This window comes from Dipodomys merriami, unplaced genomic scaffold, assembly GCF_024711535.1.
Source record: "Dipodomys merriami isolate MVZ:Mamm:240054 unplaced genomic scaffold, mDipMer1.0.p SCAF_33, whole genome shotgun sequence".
NCBI classification, from domain to species: domain Eukaryota; kingdom Metazoa; phylum Chordata; class Mammalia; order Rodentia; family Heteromyidae; genus Dipodomys; species Dipodomys merriami.
This window is the reverse complement of record NW_027204826.1, coordinates 17,115,013-17,139,867: the sequence shown is the minus strand read 5'-3', so window position 1 is coordinate 17,139,867 and position 24,855 is coordinate 17,115,013. Positions and strand designations below refer to the sequence as shown.

General features: G+C 58.9%; 1 protein-coding gene across 4 annotated transcripts in view; it reads right to left on the bottom strand.

Annotated features, from left to right (window-relative positions):
* Positions 1 to 74: 74 nt before the first annotated feature.
* The window catches only part of Znf710 (zinc finger protein 710), a 40,162-nt gene continuing 15,381 nt past the window's right edge, over positions 75 to 24,855 (bottom strand). Inside the window, exons 1-5 of one of the 4 annotated variants that reach the window (XM_070043269.1) lie at positions 16,121 to 16,267; positions 8,900 to 10,366; positions 7,178 to 7,369; positions 5,852 to 6,026; positions 75 to 2,307 (exon numbers count right to left, since the gene is read on the bottom strand). In XM_070043269.1, coding sequence (XP_069899370.1) covers positions 2,138 to 2,307; positions 5,852 to 6,026; positions 7,178 to 7,369; positions 8,900 to 10,366; positions 16,121 to 16,252 — 2,136 coding nt within the window. In that variant the 5' untranslated portion in view covers positions 16,253 to 16,267 and the 3' untranslated portion in view covers positions 75 to 2,137. Of the gene's footprint in view, positions 2,308 to 5,450; positions 5,658 to 5,851; positions 6,027 to 7,177; positions 7,370 to 8,899; positions 10,367 to 15,024; positions 15,194 to 16,120; positions 16,268 to 24,855 lie in introns of those variants that run through there. The other 3 variants (XM_070043270.1, XM_070043272.1, XM_070043273.1) reach the window with 3 other exon arrangements.

Genomic DNA, 24,855 nt, shown 5'->3' with positions numbered 1-24,855 from the left:
TTTCCTCCCCCACAGAGACACAGCAGCCTCCCTTCTGGGGGAGGGGAGTCCCCAAAAGTTGTGGAAAGGAGCACTCTCACTCAAGAATATTCCATTTATTTATAATTATTGCTAAGTAAACCTCTCTTTTCAACAGGAACGTAAAAACACAGTAGGGCTCGGCACAAGAGGAGTCTCTAAGGAGTTGGTTTGTGTACACGTCAAAATAAGTTAGAATGGAATTCGTCCAGGAGTTTCTATCCCCTCCCCCACCCCACCACGCCTTCCCCCGGGGAGGCGGGGAGGGGGAGGACAGGAGCTGGCCAGGATCACCTGGGCTGGAACTGTGCGCGTGTGCTGCCCGCCGCCCGCCCCTCTGCGGTGCCCAGGTACCGGGCCCCACGGGGCGGGGGCGTTCAAGCGAGGAACCTGCTGCTGATTTTGGAGGTGACCTGCCCCCACACCCAGGCCAGACTTCCCCCTTCGGCTCCCAAGACCAAGGCCACTGTGCTGGCAGGAGGGGAGGAGGTACGGGGTGCTTTTTGGTACCAGGGGGGAGAAAGACGCTGTGGGAAGAGGTAGTTTACAGGGGGGAGCCTTCTGCTCAGCAGGGGAAAACGTCTTGTGCAGGGACCTGCGGTCACTGCCACCTGAGGGGCGTGGTGGGCGCAGGGAGGGCGGGGCCCTGGAGCGGGGAGCCAACGTGTGCGGCCCAGTTCCCGCCACACGCCCCTCCAGGCCAGGCCCACTCCTTCGCTTAGGGAGGAGGGGTGGGGTGGGGAGCAGCCTCTGCACGCCAAGCTCATCCTGGGATCTCTGGCGAAGGGCTCCGCCACCCATGGCTCCCCATGCAGACCCCAGGAGCTTGGAGCTGGGGGCCCATGGGCCCCGAGTTCCTGAATGTGCTCCTTCCCTGCTCTGGGGGCCTGCCGCTGTGGTTTCCAGGGCAGGAGGAAGTAGAGTCAGCAGCAGAGAGGCCGGTGGCCTGGGTCACCCCTCTGCCTTCTGCCCAGTTTCCCCAGGCACCCCCGGTTCTCCAAGCCAGAGCCCCGACATCCGAGCAGCTCAGGAGGCTGAGATCTGAGGGTCCTGGTTCAAAGCCAGCCCTGGGAGGAAAGCCCATGAGATTCTTATCTCCAGCTAACTGCCAAAAATGCTGGAAGTGGAGCTGTGGCTCAAGTGGTAGAGCACTAGCCTTGAGCAAAAAAATAAAAGCTGAGGGACAGCGCCCAGGCCCTGAGTTCAAGCCCCAGCACTGGCACCAAAAACAAAAAATCCCACAAAAACAAAATGCATCTCCAGCCAAAAAAAAAAAAAAAAAAAAAAAGGGGGGGGGGTGCAGGGAAGGGAACAAATGACAACCAATTTAGAAAGGAAATAAATTATCTTCAAAATACCCCCATTCGCTAAAAAATTCTTTAGTTTCCCTTCTGTGGTCCTCCTCTTTAAGCGTGCCGCCTTTTCCGGGCGCCTGGAGACGGGCCCATGCTGGGCACCTGCATGCTTGTAAGAAGCTGCGGTGGTCCCTTCCCCGGCAGGTGTCCTTGGCCTCCCCTGAGGATACCCCGTGGGTCCCCAGAGACGCCTCACCCTGTCACCGCCCGGGGCGGGGGTCCCTGCGAGTGTCTCCGGATCTCCTCGGGTGGGGGACACTGTGGCATCCCACACAGGATGGCACAGGGTGATGGGACACTTAACTACCCCAACATGGCGGCCGGGCAGGGCCAGGGGCTGATGGGAAGGAGGCTGTCTGAGGGGGGTAGGAGGGGGGGGCTGGGCAGGCCCAGGAGGTAGACGGCAGTGCCCCGCCTGGCAGTTCAGTGACGGGCGGGGAAGGGGCAGTGCTGGCCAGCACGGGAGCTCAGATCCCCTAGAGGAGGAGAAGCAAGGCTTGGCTCAGCGGTCAGGCCCCTCGGGCCCCGCCAGCATGTCCCCACCCACCCACAGCAGCAGGCCTGGGAGACCAGCCCCGGCCTCCGGTCCCCTTCCTCGCCAGGCCGAGGCCAGTAGTACAGTCTCCATTTGGTCTGAAGGTCCCGAGGGGCGCATGGCTCAGAGGGAGGGCAGGGGGCGCGGGGCAGTAGCTTGTGCTCTGGGGCGGGGCCCGTGGGCCGCCCCCCGCCCCGGGGCCTCCCCCCCTGGCCTGGCCCTCCGCCTGCTATAGCACATTGTAGTAGGCCATCTCCTTCATGGCCTGCTCGGTGAGGGCGCTGGCCTCCGCGCCACCGTCCACGCCGGTGAAGGTGTAGCCACTGTCCTCGAAGTCCTCCATCTCCTGCTGGCTGTCCAGTTCAGAGGGGTCGGGGCCCGCCAGCTCCATCATGGGGTCTAGAAGAGAAGAGAAGAGTCAGGCCTGGACGTGGCTCTGCGGGGAGCCTGTCACCCCCACCCAAGAGGCTCGGCGATGACTCCCCTTGCGTATGCCGGGACTGGGGCTTGAGCCCATGGGTCTGGTGTTCTCGCTTGGCTGTCTCACTCAAGGCTGGCGTGCTACCACTGGAGCCATGCCTCCTCCTGCCCAGCATTTTTTTCTGGCTCACTGGAGGTGGAGTCTCTAGGACTTTTCTGCTCAGATTGGTTTTGAACCACGATCCATACGTGCATAGATCTCAACATCTGGAGAAGCTAGGACGCCAGGCATGAGCCCCCTGCACAGGGCTTACTTATGCTGACCGTTCTCAAGGCCTGGGGCCTGGTGGGAACACGGGCGGCTATCTCCCCGTGGCCCCTGCTGAAATCTCGGTCACTGCAGCAGGAAGTCCTTCTGCACTTGCTCAGGGCTCTGTAAGGCCTTGCGTTTAACCCTCCCCAGGCCCCGTGTCTCATCCCCTGCTGACAGCAGTCTCAGTGGGTAAATCGAGGCTGAGGCTGAGAGGTGAATCAGGCTGTCAAAGGTCACCCGCGGCAGCTGCTCTGGTGCGGGAGGGAGCAGTTTTGTCCTCTGACCTCCTGCCAGCATTCCTGCTTCAAACCTGTTTCAGCTCAGAGTCTACTCCCGGCCTCTCCCAAGACCTGTGTACACACCCACAGCAGCTTGCTCTGTTTTTATCAAACTGAAATCTTATTTTTTGTCAGTCATGGGGTTTGAACTCTGGGCCTGGGCGCTGTCCCTCAGCATTTCAGCTCAAGGCAAGCTCTCTGCCACTTGAGCCGCAGTACCACTTCCGGTTTTCTAAGTGATTAAAGGGTCTCATGGACTTTCCCCAGGCTGGCTTTGAACTGCAATCCTCAGATCTCAGCCTCCTGAGTAGCTAGGATGACAGGCATGAGCCATGGGCGCCCGGCTGAAATCTTATTTGTTAAAGCTCTGACTGTTAACATCAGCCAGATGGAGGTATTCCAGGAGATCAGCGGGCAGGCTGGGGCCGTAGAGCACTTGCCTAGCAAGCCTAGCAAGCTGGAGATAGGCTGGCAGGGAGAGGCTCACTCAGAGAAGTTGGCTGGCAGGAACTATAGCTCACCCCCTATGTATCTGCCCACCCACTGAGAATATGCGTTTGGGTCTGGCCCTGGTAAGTACATGTAGGGGTTCTGGGCCTTGGCAGGATTAGCTCTGGGGCCCTAATTCCTTTTCCTGTTTACTGCAAGGCACTGGGTTATATTATATTTCTGATCTCCACCAGTAATTCCAGTACCACCAGCCCAGTTACACCCAGATGTCGTCTAGGGGGCAAACTCCCCGATCTAAACTGGCTGCTTGGTCTTGAGATAACTGCTAGTCATTTTCGAGAACCTTCTCTCCAATGACGTTCAAGCACTAAAAGGAGAAGGCCCTGACTGTTCACACTCATGAGCCCTGGCAGCCATCCTGGGACCACGAGGAAGAATCCCAGCTCGTGCTATGGGTGGAGAGATGTCCTGTGGACAATCTGTTGCCCAGCTTCCAGTGGTCTCTCTCTTCTTTTTTGCCGGTCATGGGGCCTGAACTCTGGGCCTGGGCGCTGTCCCTCAGCGCTTCAGCTCAAGGCTAGCGCTCTACCACTGGAGCCATAGCGCCATTTCTGACTTTTTTTGTTGATGTGGTGCTGAAACATCCAACCCAGGGCCTCAAGTATGCGAGGAAAGCGCTCTACCACTGAGCCGCCTTCCCAGCCCTGCAGTGGTCCCCTGATGTCCTGGCGCACGGCGGCGTGAGCCCTGTGTTAGTTGGGCCTGCAGCATCGACCTCGCTGGGGTCTGCTTGATCCCACAGAACGTGGCCAACCATCCCGACTCCCAGAGCCTAGGCTGGCTCCGCTCCCGCCCTCCAGTTACACAGCTGGTTATGAGCAAGGAAGGTTTACAAAACACTCGTGAGAGTGTCTCCCCCTGGGTCTCTATCAGGGGCCCCCTGGTCATCATTAACTTTGTTGGTTCAATCCAGTCTGGGGCTAGGGCATAACCTATTACTATGCTGTTCCAGTGACCTGCCTCTGTGGGTGACAGCCATGCAGTGCACCGGTGGCCCCACCTAGAACACGCTGGCACCTGCGGGTGACAGGTGACAGGCCAGCAGCCCCTCACGGCACCGTGTCCTTTGGTGGACCCTAAGCATCGCTGGTGGCCGACAGGACGGGGTGGAGACCAGGGTCTGGCCGTCCTGGCACCAGGCATGCAGGCAACGTCGGCTCCATCATTTCCCCGGGTGGCTGAGCGACATGGATGACGGATGCCAGCGCCAGAAGCCACCAGAGAGCCTGCCACCACCAGGACCTGGGGTCTGGACTCGCTCAGGCCGGGGGTCGTGTGTCTAAATGGGGTCCTTAACTAGCAGCCCCGTGAGGACCTGGGCACCGCTGGAGGTGCCCCCCACCCCGCCCTCCTGCGGCCTCAACCGTCCTGGGGGAGCTGGGGTACAACCGGCTCAAAGCACCCCTCCCCAGCTGCAGCGCCATCACCCCGTGGAGAGCAGGGCGCGGTTCTTGGGGTGGAGGGGCTGGCACCCAGGGGTGCACGGGGTGCACGGCCAGCCAGTTGGGATAAGAATGCCAAAGATTCTCAGCTCAGGAGGCCAGTCCCACGCTCAGGGCATCCGCTGGTCACTGCTGGAGACCAAGGCCAGGGTGCTGACTGCCGCCATCTACCTGTAATCCCAGGCGCCAGTCACCCCCCATCTCAGAGGGACAGACCGCTGGTCAGCTGTGCGGCCAGGGCTGAAGGGAGAGGCCGTGAACCCCCGGGGAAGTTCTGTCACAGCCTCTGGAACGTCTACCGGCTGTGGAGGGGTGGCATTCTCTCCGGAAATTTCTCCCAGATCTTAATGGCAGGCCCATGTATATACCTCTTCTGAGCACGGGGGGGGGGGGGGGGGGGGCCCTCGGGCCGGCAGAGCCTGTGTGACATTTTGCCTCGGCTGCTGGGAAGCTCGGCGCTAGCCTCTGTGTGCCCTTCAAACACCCGCAGGGCGCTCCGCCGTCCTTTACTGTCCTCTCCCACCCCTCCCTGTGTCTGTCCTTCCCCCCCACCGTCCTTTATCAAATGTCAGCTCCCGAGAACGAGGCATCTACTTAAGGCCTCCTGTGAGCTGTGATCCCATGTGAGTTCCCCCAAGGTCTCCCCCCCTTAGTTTCTGCCTCTGTGGGGGCATGGAGGCGGTGCCAGAGCAAAACCCCGCTGTGGGGACCACAGTCACACAGCACGCAACCAACATAAGTTATTACTTTTATTATTATTATTGTTTTCACGTGCTCTCGTCACTCCTAGGAAGCAGACATAAATACCCCACCGTCATTGCCAGCACGTCCCCCCGGGCACCCCCTTCTCCAGCTCTGAGCCCACCCCACCGAGGAGTCGGCCTTGGTCAGCCTCCCCGCTCCCCGAGCTGGCCGGGCGGCTCCCGCGGGCGGCACGCTGCTGGGGCTCCCGCTCCGTCCTCTGCGCACCGTCCACCCACCTTGGCTGTCCAGACCGAGGTCCATGACGCCGTGCTTCACCTTCATGTGCCGGCTCAGGTTGCCCTTGAGGTTGAACTTGCTGGAGCAGTAGGGGCACTTGAAGGGCTTGCTGCCAGCGTGCAGGTGCATGTGGCCAAGCAGGTTGTACATGCGGTTGAAGGACTTCCCGCACACCTGGAACACAGCAGCCGTGAGCCCGCAGGACCCGCCCCACTCCACCCCTCCTGTCTCCGGGGGCCTCCTCCCGGGGCCGAGCAAGCCCCTCTACTTTACTTCAGTGTGCCAGTATTAGGACTTGAACTCAGGGCCTTGGGCTCTTGTTTAGCTTTAGAGTTCAAAGCTGGTGCTCTGCCATATGAGCCACAACTCCACTTCCAGCTTTTTTTTTTTTTTTTTTTTGGTCAGTTGTGGGGCTTTAACTCAGGCCCCAGCCTTTTTTGCTCAAGACCTTGAGCCACAACACCAGTTCCAGTTTTCTGGTGGTTCACTGGAGATAAGACTGTCATAGAGGGGCTGGGAAGGTGGCTCAGTGGTAGAGCGCTTGCCTTGCATGCATGCCGCCGTGGGTTCGATTCCTCAGCACCACATAAGCAGAAAAAAAAGCCGGAAGTGGCGCTGTGGCTCAAGTGGTAGAGCGCTAGCCTTGAGCTGAAGAGCTGAGGAACAGTGCCCAGACCCAGAGTTCAGGCCCCACAACCAGACCAAAAACAAAAAGACTATCATGGAGTCGCCTGTGGCTCACGCCTGTCATCCTAACTACTCAGGAAGCTGAGATCTGAGGATCGTAGTTCAAAGCCAGCTGGGGCGGAAAAGTCTGTGAGACTCTTACCTCCAATGAACCACCAGAAAACAGGAAATGGCACCGTGGCTCAAGTGGTAGAGCGCTCGCCTTGAGCTGAAGAGCTGAGGGACAGCGCCCAGGCCCAGAGTTCAAGACCCATGACTGACAAAAAAAAAAAAAGGCTGTCCTGGACTTTCTTGTCCAGGCTGGCTTTGAATGCTGATCCTTACATCTCAGCCTGCTGAGTAGCTGGAATGACAGGTATGAGCCATGGGCCCCGGGCAAAGCCCCTTCCTGCTGGCCATCCACTGAGACGTGGGTGGCCGCCCCCCTCCTCTCCCAGCGTGGGGCTGAAAAGCCCAGGACTCCCACGTCACCACAGAGTCCCAGACCCGGGCCTCGGCAGTGGCGGTGGCACTGGGACTACTGCCTGAGTCCCCGAATCTCCACCAACACAACTTCCGCAGCTTCTGCGCTGTGGACCTCACCCAGCCAGGCTGACCTGTCCGCGCACCCCCCGGCAGGCGAGGCGTCCGCCGGGTACCTTGCACTTGAATGGCTTCACAGGCGAGTGTACAATCATGTGTGTCTTGAGGGTCTGCTTCTGCACGAAGGTCTTGAAGCAGATGTGGCACTGGTAGGGCCGGACGCTGGTGTGAATCAGCATGTGGCGCTTCATGTTGGCCTGCAGCGTGAACTCGCGGCCGCACACCTCACACTTGAACTCCTTCACACCCTGGGGGGGTGGGGGGGAGAGAATGACACACGTGCCATCATGGACAGGGCCTAAGATGTGTCTCTTTCTCGGGTGCTGCTGAGCACCGCCGGGAGAAGGCAGGCCATAAGTGGCCTTACCAACCTGCCACCCGCACATGTGTACACTTAGGACTGTGCCCACGCCCAGAGACACACGTGTGTTCATTCAGTCATGCACGCGTGGTTTTCCCCAGTGTTTCCTACATCTCTCAGTCCTTGGGCATCAGATCTATCTGACCCATTCTGAAAGGAAAGATTCAGACAGAGGGGCAAACAACAGAGCGTCCTCCCCACTTCTGCCCGGCCTCCCATCTAGAAAAGAGAGAAGATAGTCAGTGATTCTCAAATGACGCTCTGTGGGTCCTGCAGGGGGGTCCTATAAACATTTCATTCAAAACAAAATTCTTGGTTGGGAATGTGGCTTAGCAGTAGAGTGCTTGCCTTGCATGCATAAAGCTTGGGTTCGATTCCTCAGTACCACATACACAGAAAAAGCCAGAAGTGACATTGTGGCTCAAAGGGTGGAGTACCAGCCTTGAACAAAAGAAGCTCAGGGACAGTGCCCAGGCCCTGGTTCAAGCCCCAGGACTGAGGGGGAAAAAAACTTAGTAAGTTCTCCTATTTTAAAAATCAATTTAGCTGGGAAGGTGGCTCAGTGGTAGAACACTTGCCTTGCATGCCTGAGACCCTGGGTTCGATTCCTCAGCACCACATAAGCAAAAAAAATAAAAATAAAAATAAAAAAAATAAAAATCAATTTACAAAAAAAAAAAATCAATTTAGAGTTGGGTGCTGCTGGCTCACATCCGTAACCCTAGTTAACTCAGGAGGTTGAGATCTGAAGACTGGGGTTCAAAGTCAGCCTGGACAGGAAAGTCCATGAGACTCTTTATCATCAGTCACTCAAAAAAGCCTGAAGTGGAGCTGTGGCTCAAGTAGAGCGTTAGCTAACCGTGAGCAAAGAGCTCAGAACAGCACCCAGGCCCTGAGTTTAAAGCTATGGCACACACACAATGCACGCATACACGCACACAGGAGACTAGAGGCGTGGGTCAGCCAAAGAGCACCTGCCTAGCAAGCACAACTTTAAACCCATTACTAGCAACAAAACAACTAACCTGGTTCTAGAACTCAGGGCCTTGTGCTCTTGCTTGCCTTTATTGTTGTTGTTGTTTTTTGCCTATCAGTGGGGCTTGAACGCAGGGCCAGGACGCTGTCCCTGAGCACTGGTGCTCAGGGCTAGTACTCTACCACTTTGAGCCCCAATGTTACTGCTAGTTTTCTGGTGGTTCATTGGAGGTTAAGAGTCTCTCAGACTTCCCTGCCCAGGATAGCTTTGAACCCCACTCTTCAGATCTCAGCCACCCGAGTAGCTAGGATGACAGGTGGGGGCCCTGGGTGCCAGCTGAAGAAAGCAGACACTCCCTTCTATTTCCTGCTAGAGTGGTCCTGCAGCTAACCCCCGGGGGGACGATGCTGGGCGTGCATTGTCACGGAGCGCCGGGCTTACCTTGTGGGTGAGGGAGTGCTGCTTGAGATGGTGCACCTGGCTGAACTCCATGCCGCACTCGGTGCACACGAAGGGCCGCACGTTCTGGTGCTTGAGCACGTGGTTTTGCAGCTGGCTGCGGTAGTGGAAGGACTTGTCACACTCGAGGCACTGGTACAGCGTGGGGCCCTGGTGTGAGCCCAGGTGGCGCTTAAGCTGGGTGAGGGTGGAGAAGTCCAAGCCGCACTCCACGCACACGTGGCAGCGGCCGCTCTCGTGCTTCACCTCGTGGGCCTTGAGCTCGCTGGGGTAGGCGAAGCCGCGGCCGCAGAAGTGGCAGCTGTAGGGCTTCACCTCCGAGTGCAGCAGCATGTGGCGCTTGAGGTGGCTGGTCTGCGTGAAGGCCTTGTGGCACACCTGGCACTTGTGCGGCCGCGTGCCCTGGTGCGTGAGCAGGTGCGTCTGCAGGTGGCTGGGCTGCTTGAAGAGCTTGCTGCAGTGCGGGCAGGAGTGCGGCTTGATGCCGTTGTGGCCCAGGATGTGCGTGACCAGGTTGTACTTGGACGTGTACGACTTCTCGCACATGCGGCACTGCCAGCGCTTCTGCCGGTCGCCCGCCTCCACCAGGTAGCTGTCGTCGATCTGCACGTTGATGTCCAGCCGGTCCAGCTGCGCCTTCTTGTGCCGCTCGGCCGTCGAGCCGGCCGCATCCGCCTCGAACTCCCCGGCCTCCTGCCACACGAAGCCGGACTCCGGCTTCCCGGGCTCGGGGGACGCCAGGGCGGGGACCTCGGGGTCGCCCAGCGGGGCCAGATGGGCCGGTGGGAACCCGCACTCGGCCGGCAAGGCCTCGGGCCCCGGCAGCGCCGCGCCGGGCTGCGGCTCGGGGAAGGGGGGCTCGAAGGGCGCCGCGTCCAGCTCGGGCCGGGGCGTGCGGGGCGCGGGCCGCAGCGGCCGCAGCTTGCGGCCGAAGGCGCTCAGGTCCATCATCCGCACCGCGCTGCTCTGCACCAGCGCCTCGCCCGCCGCCGCCTCGGCCACCGCCTCGGCCGCCGCACCCCCGTCCTTGTCCACCCCGGGCACCGACACCTCGTACACCTCCTGCTCCTCGTCCTCCTCCACCTTCTCGAACTTCACCTTGGGCACCAGGCGCACGGGCGGCCGCGTCTTCCGCCGCGTGTGCTTCTCGAAGGCGGCCTCCACCTCCAGCACCTCCTCCTCCACCGGCTCCTCCAGCCCGCGCCCGTTGCACGCCAGCTGGTAGATGTCAGGGCCCGGCGGCCCGGGGTCCCCCGCGGTGGCCCCGGACAGCTCGGGACCCAGGTCAGGGTAGAAGGCCTCGGCGCTTATGGTCGCCCCGAAGAGCTCATTCTCGGAGACCAGGCCCAGGACGGCAGCCTGAGCCAGCGAGAGCACCACCACCGCGTCGGTCTGTGTCCCTGAGTCCTTGAAGCGCTCCATCCCGCGGCGGCGCCTAGGAGGGCATCGCTGTGGGGAGAGGAGGGGACGCTGGTTACTGCCGCCAGGCCACGTCCCGAATCCCGGCCACTCAGGAGGCTGAGACCTGAGATGCCAAGCCAGCCCAGGCAGGTAAGACAGAGACTCTGAAATCTCCAATGAACCAGCAAAAAGCTGCAAGTGGAACCATGGCTCGGAGGGTGGAGGGCCAGCCTCGAGTGAAAACGCCACGAGAGCTCAGAAGGCTCTGAGTTCAAACCCCTTCTGTACCAGCACGGAAAGAAGGAAAGAGGGAAGGGAAGAGAGGGACGAGGGGAGAGGAGGGGAGGGAAGTTCTATATAGCATGGACAGGACTGGCTATGCTGACCCGAGGTCTTTCTTTCCGTGCCGGGAGAGCTGGACACGCGTGTAATTACGGAGCTAACGGTATCTACCCATCTCCCTGTGGGCTCCTGGATAAGCCCCGCCCCACCGGCCTGTCTTCCCACATGTCGATCGGGGAGGTTGTACTGCCATGATTTGCCAACTGTACCCTGTAAGTCCTTCCTGAAGTCTTCAGAAACTGAACTCAGAAATGCAAAAACTGTCCAGTGCCAGTGGCTCACGCCTGTCATCCTAGCGACTCAGAAGGCTGAGATCTGAGGATCGCAGCTCAAAGCCAAACCAGGCAGCAAAGTCCATGAGACTCTTATCTCCAATGAACCACCAGAAAACAGGACGTGGCGCTGTGGCCCAAGGGGTAGAGCGCTCGCTGAGGGACAGCGCCCAGGCCCAGAGTTCAAGACCCACGACTGACCAAAAAAAAAAGCAAAAACTAATGCCACTATGTGAAGAGCTGGTCAAAACCAGCATCAACTCAAACATGACACAGACCACGTTCAACCCTGCAGCGGTCCTGCTGGCTCTGCCACCGGGGTAATTAATTTTACACAGCCCTCTAGACGACTGTGAGGTGTTAAACAACTGTCACCATTTGCCATAGCTCTGGCTGGAGAATGGCTTTTTATATATAGGATAAAAACAAGTCAACATACAAAAATAAATCTGGTCTCCAACATCGGCTGCCACCTCGTCAGCTCTGGTGCAAAACGCCTGTCTGAGGAGAGGACCGTTACTTTTCTCGATTAAGGAAACATTACATAGTTAAGTATCTAAATTCGGCTGGGCGCCAGTAGTTTATACCTATACTCCTACCTACTCAGGAGGCCGAGGTCTAAGGATGATGGTTCGAAGCTAGCCAGGCCAGAAAAGTCCTTGAGCATCTTGAACCCAGGGCTTCATGCACGCTAGGCAAGCACTTTATCACTAAGCCACATTCCCAGCCCTCCTTGAGACACTAATCTCGAATTAGCTACCCAAAAAGCCGGAAATAGAGCCAAGCCTCAAGTAATGGAAAACCAGCTCCAAGAATGGCACCCAAGGGGGAATACACACACACACACACACACACACACACACACACACACACACACACACACACACACACACACACACACACACACACACACACACTCATGCTGATTAAAAAATAGGAAGTGGCGCTGTGGCTTAAGTGGTAGAGCGCTAGCCTTGAGCTGAAGAGCTGAGAGACAGCGCCCAGGCCCAGAGAGTTCAAACCCCACCAAAACAAACAAAAAACACTAGCTCCCAGGTTCAAAGTCAGTCTCTTATCTAACCAGTTCCTGTCCACGAAGCCAGGCCACCCACCTGTCCTGGCACTGCGTGTCCTCCCTTCCTGGACGCCAGCAGCCCAGGCATGCACCTGCTCAGCCAGCCCTGTGCACCTGTGCATAGCATACAGCACGTCCCCCCATCCGCCCGCCCTGGGGTGCCAGCCCCAGCCGAGCTGTTCCTTCCTGCGCCCACCAGGGCTTCCCGGGCCTATGGTGCACCTCGGCGTGCCCAGGGCTGCCCCAGCAGAGGGAGGGCAATGCATGCACACCAGGGGCTTCACTCCCAGGGCTGGAGCCAGGCATGTGGGCAGCGGACAGCTCTTCCTCAGGAAACAGGCCCAGGCCCGGGGCTGCGGCCCCCCAGCGGAGCTTCCTCTTCCAGAGTCTATAAATACCCCAGACAGGAACTGTCTTGAGACAGACACTGGAGATTAAGCTTAGAGCAGCTCTGCACTGTGGGGTCATAGGCAGCGTGGCGGGACTGGGGTCCATCTGGAACGGGGGAGGGGGGGAAAGGGGGAGAGGAAGAGGAGTCGGGAGGGAAAGGGCAGGGGCTCAGGCCCTGTCCCCCAGCAGCTGTTGGAAAGGACAGCTAACCAGGAGCAGCTTGGCCTCAAGCCCCAAGCTGTCCCAGGTGGCTGTGCAGCCACTCTCCCGTGCCTCAGTTTCCCCTTCTAAACTTGCAAGATCAGCAGGTGATAAGATGCATTTCAAAACCCTAAGCACCCACCGCCACCCGAGGCCGAGGTTTGGAGGATCTGGGTGTTGAGTATACAACACCCCCCCCACACACACCACGATAGTTTGTAGGATACAGAACTGAGAGATATTTCTCAACCACAGGCCCCAAGTTCAGGAAAACTCTGCTTATTCTGAGGGCCCGGCTAAGAACTGAGCGTTTTTTCCTTCATCTGTGCAAAAAGCATCGGCGAAGCTCCGGCAGCAGGGGGCGGGGGGGGGCCTGCTTTGCCGACCCATGGAGGAGCCCACCACGCCCAGCTGTGGCGGTGCCGGCAGGCAGCCACCCCGCTTTCTCAGCAGGCTAGGGGTGTCCCCGCCCCGCGCCCAGCTGCCTGACACAGCACCCGGCTGGCTCCCTGTGTGTCCGCTGTGGTTTTGAGCCAGCAATGCACTTGGCACTTTCTCTAGACTTCCCCCAGGCAGGACCTGCTGATCTTGGCAAGGCGTACGCTAGGAAGTTGGCACTGTGTCTTAAGTTCAAATCCCAGTGGCTTCTGGGTCACGTGGTGGCCTCAAGCCCGGTCCTCTGTGTTCCCCATTTCCCCCAGGGGTGGTGAGGAGATGGCCGGGAGGCCGGTGCCCGGCAGTAACAGGTGGTCAGGCTGGGAGAGGAGCCGCCTGGAGCTCAGTGCCGCCCGCCCGCACCCCCAGGAGTAAGATGCCGCCACTATCTCACAGCCACACAACGCAGTGGAGTGGCCCCGGCCCAATGCCCCTAGCAGACTTCATGGCTCTGACTGGGCCTACTGGAGGCTGTCCCAGTCACTGGGAGCCAGCAGGAGCCGCCCCCTGCCAGCGAGCCCAGCCTCCTTCTCTCACACTGACCACCTGGGGGAGGGCAACGCGTGCGTCTGGGCCTGTAGTCTCCAAGCACGGAGGAGCGGCTGGGCAGCGCCCCCTAGCGGGCCCGCCTCACCAACACCAGCCTCTGGTTCACCCCTTCCCATGCCCAGAGCAGAGCGGCAGGAAAGCCCAGTGGGTGCAGCCCCCCGCCCCCAGCGGCACCGGCCCCCCAAGAGCAAGGACACAGAACAAAAGCCCCCCCACGTCCTAAATAGAGGGATTCAGAGGGCTCCGGCCTCGGACGGGGCATCCACTAGACGCAGCGGGGCCTTCGGCAGCGCTAACCTGGTCTCCACACAGCACCCGAGACAGCAAATGTCCAAGGCAGGGAGAAGAGACAGTCAGACAGACAGACAGACAGAAAGACAGAGGGAAGGAGAAGCTGAATGTCGTTGTGCTGAGAGTTGGGGGAGGGAAGTCATGGAGAAGGGAGAGAGGAAGGAAGGAAAGAGAAAAAAGGGAGAGAGAAGGGGAGGGCGCACAGGAAGGAGAGCGTGGGGGAAGGGAGGAAATGAAGACACTAGGAAGGAGGGGTAGAGGAGGAGCCGCAGTGAGGGAGGTAGAGAGGAGAAGAGAGGAGAGGAGAGGAGAGGGAAAGGGGAAAGGAAGGAGAGAGGCAGGCTGTAGAGGCCAAGAAACAAAGCCCTGGAGGGGGAGGGGACCCGCTGTGGCACTGGGAGGTGGGGACAGGGACAGCCATTTCCCTCAGCTTGCTGTTGTCCCTGGGGAGGGAGGAACGTGTGACCCCTGAGACCCAGCAGCCCCTCCTCACCCCCAAGCAGCCCCCCCCCACAAGCTGCAGTGCTCTGCTCCCAGCCCTGTGACCCTGTGGCCCTGGGCCGGTGACTCGGTTTCCTCGTCTGCACAGGGCCTGGGCCCTGTCACTCCTCCCTGGCCTGAGACCCCTCCCACCCCATTGTGGAGGGAGGCAGGGCAGGCCAGCGGGCTCAGGGCATCGGGGCACAGATGCTGAGCCCCCACAAAAGTCCGATCTGATTTGGGATTGGAAGGGCAAGAGCTATGTTGGAGAAAGAACCACCAGAGCAACATGGTTATGTGCAGATATTCTCTGACGAACCCTTACCACCGAGTGCGGCATCTCAACAAACTAAAAGAACTGGGCATGGTGGTGCCCTCCTGTCATCCCAGCCCTGGGAAGGAGTTAAAGAGGCCAGCCTTGGTTTCTAAACACAAATCAACTAAGCGCTGGTGGTTCCCCGCTGAGATCTGAGGATCCCAGTTTGCTGCCAGCCCAGGCAGGAAAGCCTACAAGACTCATCTCCAACCAACTTGAGCCGGAAATGCGGCTCAAGTTGGTAGAGGTCCAGCTTTGAATGAAAAGAAGCTAAAGGACAGAGCCCAGGTCCCGAGTTCAAGCCCTCGTACAAGCTCAAAAAAAAACAACCACCAAGAAATACACACAAACCGACCCCAGACACAGGGGCTCGGGCTCCTGCGACGGCGGCTTTGCTTCGGCTCCAGAGGACGCCCACTCCTGCGGCTGACGGGGACGGGTTTGCCCTGGGCCTGTTCATCCGGTTCTTTCCACTCCCACAACTGAGTCTGATGCCAACGCCTCAATTGAGCGCCTACTAGGTGTCAGCTAGCACCCAGCAAAGCTCAAACCCGGGGCAGCTGGCCAACGGGGGGCAGCAGCCTGCCAAGACTGGGCAGTCCAGGCTATCCCAGCTGTGCGGCCAGGGTGCGGAGGCTCTGGGTCCTTGTTCCCCTGGGGCTAGGGAGGACCAGCAGAACCCAGACTTCACCGGGAAGTGAAACCTGGCTGGCGTTTCCCCACAGTTTCCCCACAGTCCTCTCCCGGCCCCACAGGTAACCCCCCCTCCCCCCCACCAGAGGAAGAGGAAGGGAAAGCCGAATGCTGGGGCCTTGTGCAAGGCCTCCAGCTCCCGCCAGCCCTGATTCTCTCTCTGCCTCAGCTTCCCCTTTTCTCTGTAGAGCGATTCGCTGAGCCCCAACTCCTGCCACCAACCCACAAGCCCCACGAGGCGGCCGCTGGTCTTGTCTAACCCTCTTTCCCTCTCTTCAGAGACTGATGGGTTCTCCACCCCCTCCTCCACTTCCTTTTCCTGACCAGTTCCTCCCCCTGCACACACGCAGGGCAAGGGACAGCCGGCCTCCTGTTTCTGGAAGATTCCTTGTCTTTCCTCCAATTCCAGAAGGAAAAAAGAAAACTCTTCCTCCAACAAAGGTGATCGGGTGAACTCCAAAGTCACCAAGTTCACATCACAGAACACCAAGCAAGCCAACCACAGCCACCACAAACCCAGAGTGGGCTTCACAAGTTCCAGGGCCACAGATAAGAATCTCCAGAGAAGGAAGTCTGCGAGCAGGCATGTACTTCCCTCTAGACCTAAGGGCTCCTGAGGAGCAGGGAGGAACATTCTCATCTCACCCGTGTGGAAACTGAGGCAGGCACCCCGCAGGCTGGGTGCGGGGGCCCTGCCGGGCCTGCCCTGTCGGCGTTCTTGTTGGTGGGATTTCGGTTCCCCTTCTCCCCCTCCTCACCCTGCGCCTGGACTCCTCCCTCCCGGAGCCCTGCCTTCTCCATCCTGTCTTCCTCTCCTTCTGTTCCTCCCCTCTTCCGTTTCCATGGCAACCCCATCCTTCGCTCTGCCATTCGGTGGAGCATTCCGGCATCTCTCTCCTTCCATCTCTCCTCCGGTGCAGGGGAGTCCAACCCTCCCCCCCCCACACACACACTCTGCTTCCTGCCTCTCCCTCCTTCCACTTCCCTCTGGTCCCCTCCAGAGTCCTCTCTTGTGGCCTCAGGACATTTACTCATCTCTTGCTTAAAGAAAAAAGGAAGGAAGGGAAACCCCACCCCTCACCCCGGCCCCTCCAGTGCGGTCCTCTGGACAGGAAGGATCATGGGAAGGTGGGGGTTAGAGAACAGGGCCCATGGGGGGGAGGGACCCCTGCTCCCCCCAGAAGCTGCGCCCCACCCAGGATGGAGCAGTGGCAGGATGCCCAGCGAGGTGTGGTCAGCCAGGCCCCAAACACCCCAGGAGGCGGGGGGCGGGGGGAGAGAACCGCAGCCACGCTGTGCCCAGTGAGAAGGGAAGCCTGGAGCCCACGGCCGCTGCCACGGCCCCAGCCACAGGACCAGCCACACTTCCTCACTGCCCCACCCCCGCCGGGCCCCCGGGTCTCACGGTGACCGTGGATGGGCTGTGGATGCCCCACAGGTAGTGTGACACTCTGGCCCACCCCACGCCAGGACACAGTGAGCCCGGGCCCCCAGAGTGATCAGGACACCACACTTCCCCTGAAAGGCAGGCCCGGCCTCTGGGGAGCCGGAGGAGGAGGAAGCCAGGACGGCCCCTCCGCGGGGCCGCTGTGGGCGGGACTTCCTCACACAGCCCCCCAGACCGCAGCAGGGAGAGACTACACACACCGAGCCCCTCCCCTAGGCCGGCAGAGGTCCAGCTGAGGTCCAGCTGAGGTCCTGCGGATGATCGTGTACACGGAGCCTAGCAGCTTACTAACAAAGGGCATTTTACAGAGGAGGAAACTAAGGCTCAGAGGTACTGAGGGGCTTGGCCAAGTTTCCCAATATGTCAGGGCATAAATGAAAACTGAGTCTAACCTCATGTCCACTTTAAGTTCAAGGTGGTGAGTCAGGCATTGGCGGTTCACACCTGTAACTACTGTGAGAAGATTAAGATACTAGGATACACCCCCCCCACACACACAATGGGGTTGATGGAGGTGTGGCATCAGTAGCAGTGTCAGATGAACAAGTATAAGGCCTTGAATTCAAATCCTAGTACTGGCAAGACAAACAAACAAGAATAAAAAATAGCCAGGTACCAGTGGCTCACACCTGTCATCCTCGCTGCTCAGGAGGCTGAGATCTGAGGATTGTGGTTCAAAGCCAATCTGGTCAGGAATGTCTGTGAGACTCTTATCTCCAATAAACCATCAGAAAACCAGAAGTGGCACTGTGGCTCAAGTGGTAGAACGCTCGCCTTGAGCTGAAGAGCTGAGGGACAGGACCCACACCCACAGTTCAAGCCCCACGATGGACTGGAAAAAATAAAAATAAAAGGGAAGGGAAATAACACAAATGGTGAGCTCTGGAGAGAAGGCTATACACAGCAGGGCTGACGCGCACGGGAGGGCCCCAGGGAAAGGGCTGTTACTGCCACTAGGACATCAGCATCCATCTGCTCTCAGGCCCAGAAGATGGCCAACCCCAGAACCCCACTCTTAGGTTGAGACGAGATTAAGAGGCACACACACCAGCGCAAAGTATATCAGGCAGGAAATTCATGGGGTGCCACAAAGTATAGAATAACTCTGTTTAAAAAATAAAAAAAGACCCAGGTTCAAGCCTGGAGACGGAAGGGGCCGATGACCGGAGCAGCGAGAAGGCGGGTGCCAAGGGCCGGGGCCGGCCTCCCCTCCCACAGCCGGCCTCCACGCCCACAGAGACCCGGGCAGCGCCACCTCCCCGCCCACCCCCAAAGCCGGTGCCTGCCGTGATCAGCATTTATTCTGCAGAATGATGCCAGGCTCAGAGTAACACAGCTTCTCCTCCATTCACGTACGGCCTGGGCGGCCGGGGGAGGGAGGAACGGCTGGCTTGGCTGAGCGTACACACGCAGACGTCACACGCACGTGAGTGGAGCACAAGTCCACCTACCCACACCTGACCGCACAGTCCAGCCGGGAGGGACGGGCATGCAGAGAGGCCGTCCCAGGAGGCACAGGAGGAGGAGGCCTGGGGCGAGGCATCCTCGATCACAGAGGCCGAGGTGCTGGACAGACGGGAGGTGCAGGCAGGCTCCGGGCAGGTCCTGAGCCTGTGTCCAGAACAACCCGATTCTCGCTGAGGGACCAGGATGGTGAGCAGCACCGTGGGTGGGGGCTCTGGGCCATGGTGCCCAGATCTGACGCAGACGCAGGTGACCTGAATGCCAGTGTGACTCCAGCAGACGACACCAATAAAACAAGACGCCAGCGTTCCCCAGCGGCTGTGAGGGGGTCCTCCAGGCCCTGCCTGGGTGGGTGCCTCCTGCCTGTAATTCCAGCCACTCAGGAGATCTGCAGGCTCAAGTTCCAATACCAGACCTCTCTGAAAAGTCCCAGACTCCAAGCTCGAAAGCAACTGACCGAAGGCTGGGCTGGAGGATAGGCCACCCCCTTGACAACGTAAGCTAGCATGAAGCCACAAGTTCAAACCCCAGTACCACACACACACACATACACACACACACACACACACACACACACACACACACACACACACACACACACACACACACGAAACAAGCAACTCTCCCACCCCCAACAGCTGCTTCTCCAAGAAGGCCAGAGAAGACTCAGATACTAAGGAGGAGCCAGGTTACCAGGGTGGAACTGCACTTGAGACAGGACCACTCCCAGCTTGATTCGTTTCTCCTCCTGTTCTGAGACTGGGTCTCCAACAGGAGACCTGAAGCACTCGCTCACCGCTGGCCCTCTACCAGCTGAGCTGTGCCTCCAAGCCTGGCTCTCGCCGCTGCAGCGCGTGCATGCACACCAGACACACCACCCGGCCCAGGATGAGCACGAGGAAACACATCAACTTGACCGGGTTCAAGGAAAGAACAAGAGGCTGGGCATGAACCTCAGTCCGCAGGAAACTCCGACTCCAGTGCTCAGCCCTCAGGAGAGCCCCTGGGGGCTGGGGTCACAGGGGACGGAGCAGGGGACCAACAGATGGCCCTGGGCCAGGGGCCTGAGTGAGAAAACCTCATCGCTTACCTCAGATCTCACAACCCCTGCAGGTGCAAAGCCCAAAAGACCACGCTGCCTGGTGAACTACAAAACCCAGCATGCCCCCCTCCACACAGGCGTGTGCCTCTTCCTGGAAACACCGCCCCCCCCCCCCCCGCCCGCCCGCCCTCGACAAAGAGCTCAGATAGTCAGGATGAAGGACAGGAGAAGAGGGACAGCCATACCCCAAACCAAAGAAGGCCCACTGTGGTTTACAGACTTTTACAGAAGAACCTTCCTAGAAGATTCTGGGCAGCGTGTGTACAGACAAAGCCCGCATGCCAGCGGGACAGACTGGCCCACGGCCCTGAGAGGGGCTGCGCGGCCCGGGCAAACACATGACCTCATCTAATCCTCACCCAAGCCCACGGCGCCCACGGCTGGTTCACAACGATACCCTTGGGGACCAACTTATTTCTGGACCTTTCTGAGATCCAGGAAGGTGGAGGAAGCCTTCAGAATATGACTGCTCAAAGCACACTCTGGAGGTAAACTACTTCCAGACAGAGGACAGCCGGTGGCTCTTCGAGAGGCTGAGATCTGAGGATCGCGGTTCAAAGCCAGCCTGCGCAAGTAAGTCACTGAGACTCTTATCTCCAGTAAACCAGCAAAAAAGCTAGAGGTGGCGCTGTGACTCAAGTGGTAGAGCACTAGCCTCAAGCAAAAAAGCTGTGGGACAGGCCCATGCCTTGGCTCAAAAAAAAAAATTGTCCCATATAACGATGACAACAGGGGACATCCAAGCAGGTGACACATAAGGTACCACCTGTAACCTACGAATACAGTGGCCTCTGCCGGCACCATTCCATCCACAGCGTATATTCCCTTGTTACTCAGATGGCTGCACCTGTTCCATTTCCTTCCTTCTCCTCTCCCTCCCTTCCTCCCCACCAGACAGTGTGCAGTAAGATAGCCCAGACTGGCCTTGAGCTCCCCATCCTCCTGCCTCAGGCTCCTTAGGGCTCAGTCGTGAAAACGTACGCCCAGTCTCTCCTCATAGTCCCTGGGTGGAACGGCAGTCTAGCCTGTCCATGCACCGCGCTGCAGGGCGTCAGGCATTGTAGTCCAAGCCTTCAGCGACGGTTTAAGTAAGACACACAGGGAGGAGGCGCTCAGCCCGCATGCGAACACCACGGCCGGCGCCACGAGCATCCGTGGTGCACACGCCTCCAGTCCCAGGCAGTCAGCTGTAAGGACAATGTTCCCAGCAGATTGCGCGTGTGGCTGGCCTGTGGCTGGCCTGGAGTCTAGGCAGGCCTCCGCCTGGGAAGTACTAAACAGGAGCTGGAGCCTGCAGCCTCCCTGCTATTCTTAGCTTGGGGGCCACACAGCCAGGTCCTGATGCCCGTTCTTAAAGGGGAACAACCCTGCTGCTCCCCGCCACCTGCAGGCTGGGGTGACGGCTCTGCTCCATCCTTCCTCCCCCTCCTCCCCCCCCCTCCGTGTCTCCCCCAGGCGCTTATGGGTCCTCCACACAGTGGGTGTGAGGAAGCGTGCAGCCACCCCGCCCTCCAGGAGGCTTGGAGCTCCTGACTCACAGCCCGCCCTTCTCCTCCATGCCGGCCGGCCGCCACCCCTCCCTGCTCCTGCCAGCCTCTACCTGGCTCCCCCCCCCCCCCGCATCTTCCTGGGGGAGACCCCGGCCTCTTCTCTGGATGAGGGAGACGGGGGGGGGGGAGAGGGGGAGACAGGTGGTCCCCGAGGAGCCCGCGGGAGCTGCCGTGACAAGTTACACCCCCGATTCTATGCTCAGGCAGCACCCACTCCCACCGCGGGCCAGGCACGAGTGTGGAGGAGGAGAAGCTGTCCCCTCTGACCTCCAGGCCTCGGCTCCTGAGGTCCACACACTCCTCCCGGCTGGCGGGTGGCGATCCTGCTTGGCTGGAGGAGTGGGTGGAGTAAGAGGGGTGGAGTGGCATTCTCTGGGGAATGTCTGGGAGAATGACAACAGAGATGACAGCCTGGTGGCTCCAGCCATGCCCGCCCCCCCCCGTCCCCCTTTACCCCCCCAACCCCCCCAGTGGCTCACCCGGTCATCCCAGCTACTCTGGAGGCTGAGATCTGGCCGTGGTGGTACGAAGCCAGCCTGGGCAGGAAAGTTCCTGAGGCTCTTGTCTCCAATGAACCACCAGAAAACCGGAGTGGCACCTGTGGCTCCAAAGCACTAGCCTTGAGGAGTGGAAGAGTGCAGGCGCAGCGCCCAGGCCCTGAGTTCATGCCCCAGGATGGGCACACGCGCGTGTACACACACACAAACACACACACACACAGTATAGTCTCTGACCTCAGGACCACAATGAGTCATAGCAGCAACATCAAAACCATCAAAGTGCCAGCATACGAAGGGAGCTGTGATTAACTCTATGCAGGGAAGCAGGTGCCCAAACAGGTTTTACAGCAGGTAGTGTAGGAGTGTAGCAGGGGGCACCTCTGGTCCTGTCGCACATGATGTGACAACACAGCTGTGTGTGAAGCCACAGCTGGCAGATCCTTCCTCACCAGGGACATTCTGGGGCCGGGTCAACCTGGGGCACACGGCTCCCGCAGCTATGGGGCAGCCACAGGGAGTCTGCAAGTGCCCAGCTCTCTCGTGAGCTCACCACAGCATCTCTAACAAGCCCAAGCCCTGTCTGGGCACTGACAGAGGGGCGACGTGTGGCTCCATGCTCACCTTTGACCTTGCCAACACCAGCCTCCCCCCCCCCCAAGCCAGCAGAAGAGGCGGCAGCAGCTCACAGTGCCTCCCAGCTGCTGGGCTTGGCGTTCCATTCTGCAGCTCCCAGGGGCCCCTCACCTGGCAGGGACCCTTCCCACACACTGCCACTCCTCAACACGGAGCCGACGGAGACCCATGAGCTCAGTGCATGCTGGGAAGTGATGGAGGAAAAAAAAAGAAAACCACCCATGGGCTCCCTTCTGGAATGAAAGCATTTCTCCACTGCTCCCTTCCCTCGCAACACAAGCGCTATTCAAAAGGAAAAAGAAGAAAAGAATCAGGAAAAAAAAAAAAAGGGAGGCAAAAAGAAAAGAGAAAAAGGGGAACTGAATAGAAGAAGCCGAGGGAGGGGAAAAAAGAGGAGAAGAGAGCGGTCGGAGGGAGGTGGGCAGAGGGGGAATGAAAGGCAGAAGAGGGGAAGGAGGGCACACACAAAGGGCGGGGGAGAGAAAGACAGAAGCTTTGAAAGAAAGAAAGAATGTTCCAGCATGAATGTGGCGTGCAGGGGATGGAAAGGGGCGCTTGAAAAGGAGCAGCGGCCCCATTCACACGCGGTGCCAATCACAGGACAATGCCAGCCCTTTCTTCCTTCCTCCTTCTCTCCTTTCCGGAGAGGGAGAGGCTGAGAACCGTAAGTTCACTGCGCAAAGTACGGAAAATACAGTGGGCTCCTGGGAGAGACATCAAAGAGCTATTGTGACCATCCCCCAAACTCATGGCACCCCGAGAAGGGCTCCCTGGCAGCCATCAGCTCTATTTCAGGGTCAGCTGCCCCTGTCCTGGACCTGGTAGTGACTGAGAAACTCATGGGGACAGCTCTAGGCCTGGGCAGCCGAGGGCCCCAGTGGAGGCCGGGGCCCTGGCTGGGGGGGACTCGGACACCAGGGCCTTACTCCCTGGGACTGCATCAGCGGGACCCACAGTGATGCTCAGAAGGCCAGCACTGAAGGAAAGCACTGCGCCCCGCGAGTCTCAAGAGGGGCTGATACGGAAGGGGAAAGGGTGGGCTTGCTTGCTTTTCTTTCCTTCTTTCTTTGCTGGTCCTGGCGCCTGAACTCAGGGCCTGGGCACTGTCCCCTCAGCTCTTCAGCTCAAGGCGAGCGCCTTGAGCCTTGAGATCAGGAGTTTGAGGCCAGTCTGGGCAATATAGTGAGGTGGTCATCTCAACGAGAGAGAAAGAAAAAAAAGAGGAAGGGATCAAGGAAGGCACTTGAGCCACACCTCCACTTCCAGCTTCGTGACAATTTCCTGCCCAGGCTTCCTTTGAACTGCAATCCTCAGGTCTCAGCCTCCTGAGTCGCTGGAGTTAAAGGCATAAGCCACCAGCTCCTGGCTCTCTTTGCTGTTCTTGTGTTGATAGGGTCCTCCTCATAGCCCGGCTACGACGGTCATCAGTCTCGTGAGGCCCGGGCTGGCCTTGGCCCGGCCATGTTTCTGCCTCAGCCTCACAACTGCTGAGAAGCCAGGTGTGCACTGCCACACTTGGCTGCCTGCCTCCCTCCCTTCCTCTTTTTTCTCTCTCTCCTTGAGATGGCCATCTCACTACATTGCCCAGACTGGCCTCAAACCCCTCATCTCAAGCAATCCTTCCGCCTTGGCCTCCCAGCTTGGACTATAGGTGTGTGCTGCTGTGACTGGGCTTGGGGTCTTGGTGAGCCCAGGAGGACCGTGTGGGCTCTCTGCGCGTCTCGCGTCCTGTCTGCACACACCAGCCGTGGGCTGACCGTGCTCGCACACGGCCCCCGCCCGGGAACCGAGGCTCCCAGACGTCCCCGGAGACGGCAGACACACATCCGGGGCGCCCTTCTTTGTCTTGCTTTTCTCTTGCCCCTCCTGACTGCCTTGACAAACCTGAAATGGGGTCACCTTTACGCAGAGGCTGCTTCTGCCTGATCATCAGACCTGGGTAATGAGACACGCCAGGGAGGAGAGGCTGTGGGAGGAAGACTGATTGGTTTATTGATTGATTGATTGACTGAGCAGTCTCAGCCTTCCCTGTCTATTGAGCTCTGTCTATGCTGGCCCAGGGGTGTGGGCTGTGATTACAAGCAATGGAGGCCGACGGGCCCCGGGAAGCAGGAGGCGCATCTGGTGTGGGCAGCGGGAAGGGGGTGCAGGGACTCTGCCATCTTTGTCAAGAAGGCTGAAGTTAGAACAGGACCCAGAGGCTCCAAAGCTCTCAAGGATGCTGGACAGAGGGACCTCTGGAGAAGACACAGGAGCTCAGGAGCTAAAGCCTAATAGAACCACAATGCAAAGACACTTTTGCATTTCAGTTCAACATATGCAAATAGCCATGAGTGTTTATTGAGTGCCTACTTAGTGCCAGCCTGCTCTCCCACATACTGCTATGGTGGTGTCAGTGAATGAGCTGCACTAACCTCATATTCACCATCCTATCGCATGGTAGGAGCAGCAGGCAGGAAATTGGGCAGCTACAACTTGGCACACCAAGGGCCCTGCCTGGCTTCAAGAGCTGGCGTTGAAGCAGTCCAGTCAAAGGGCAGATCTGGGCAGACGGGGGTCAGGAAAACTTTCCCAGGAGGCTGCAAGGAGTTGCTTTAGGATATTAAGGCAGACACTGGCAGCTCACATCTGTAATCCTAACTACTCAGGAGGCTGATGTGTGAGGACTGAGACTTAAAGCCAGTCCAGGCAGGAAAATACATGAGACTCTGATCTTCAATGAACACCAAAAAGCTGGAAATGGAGCTGTGGTTCAAGTGGTAGAATGCTAGCCTAGAGCAAAAGCGAAGAGGCAGTG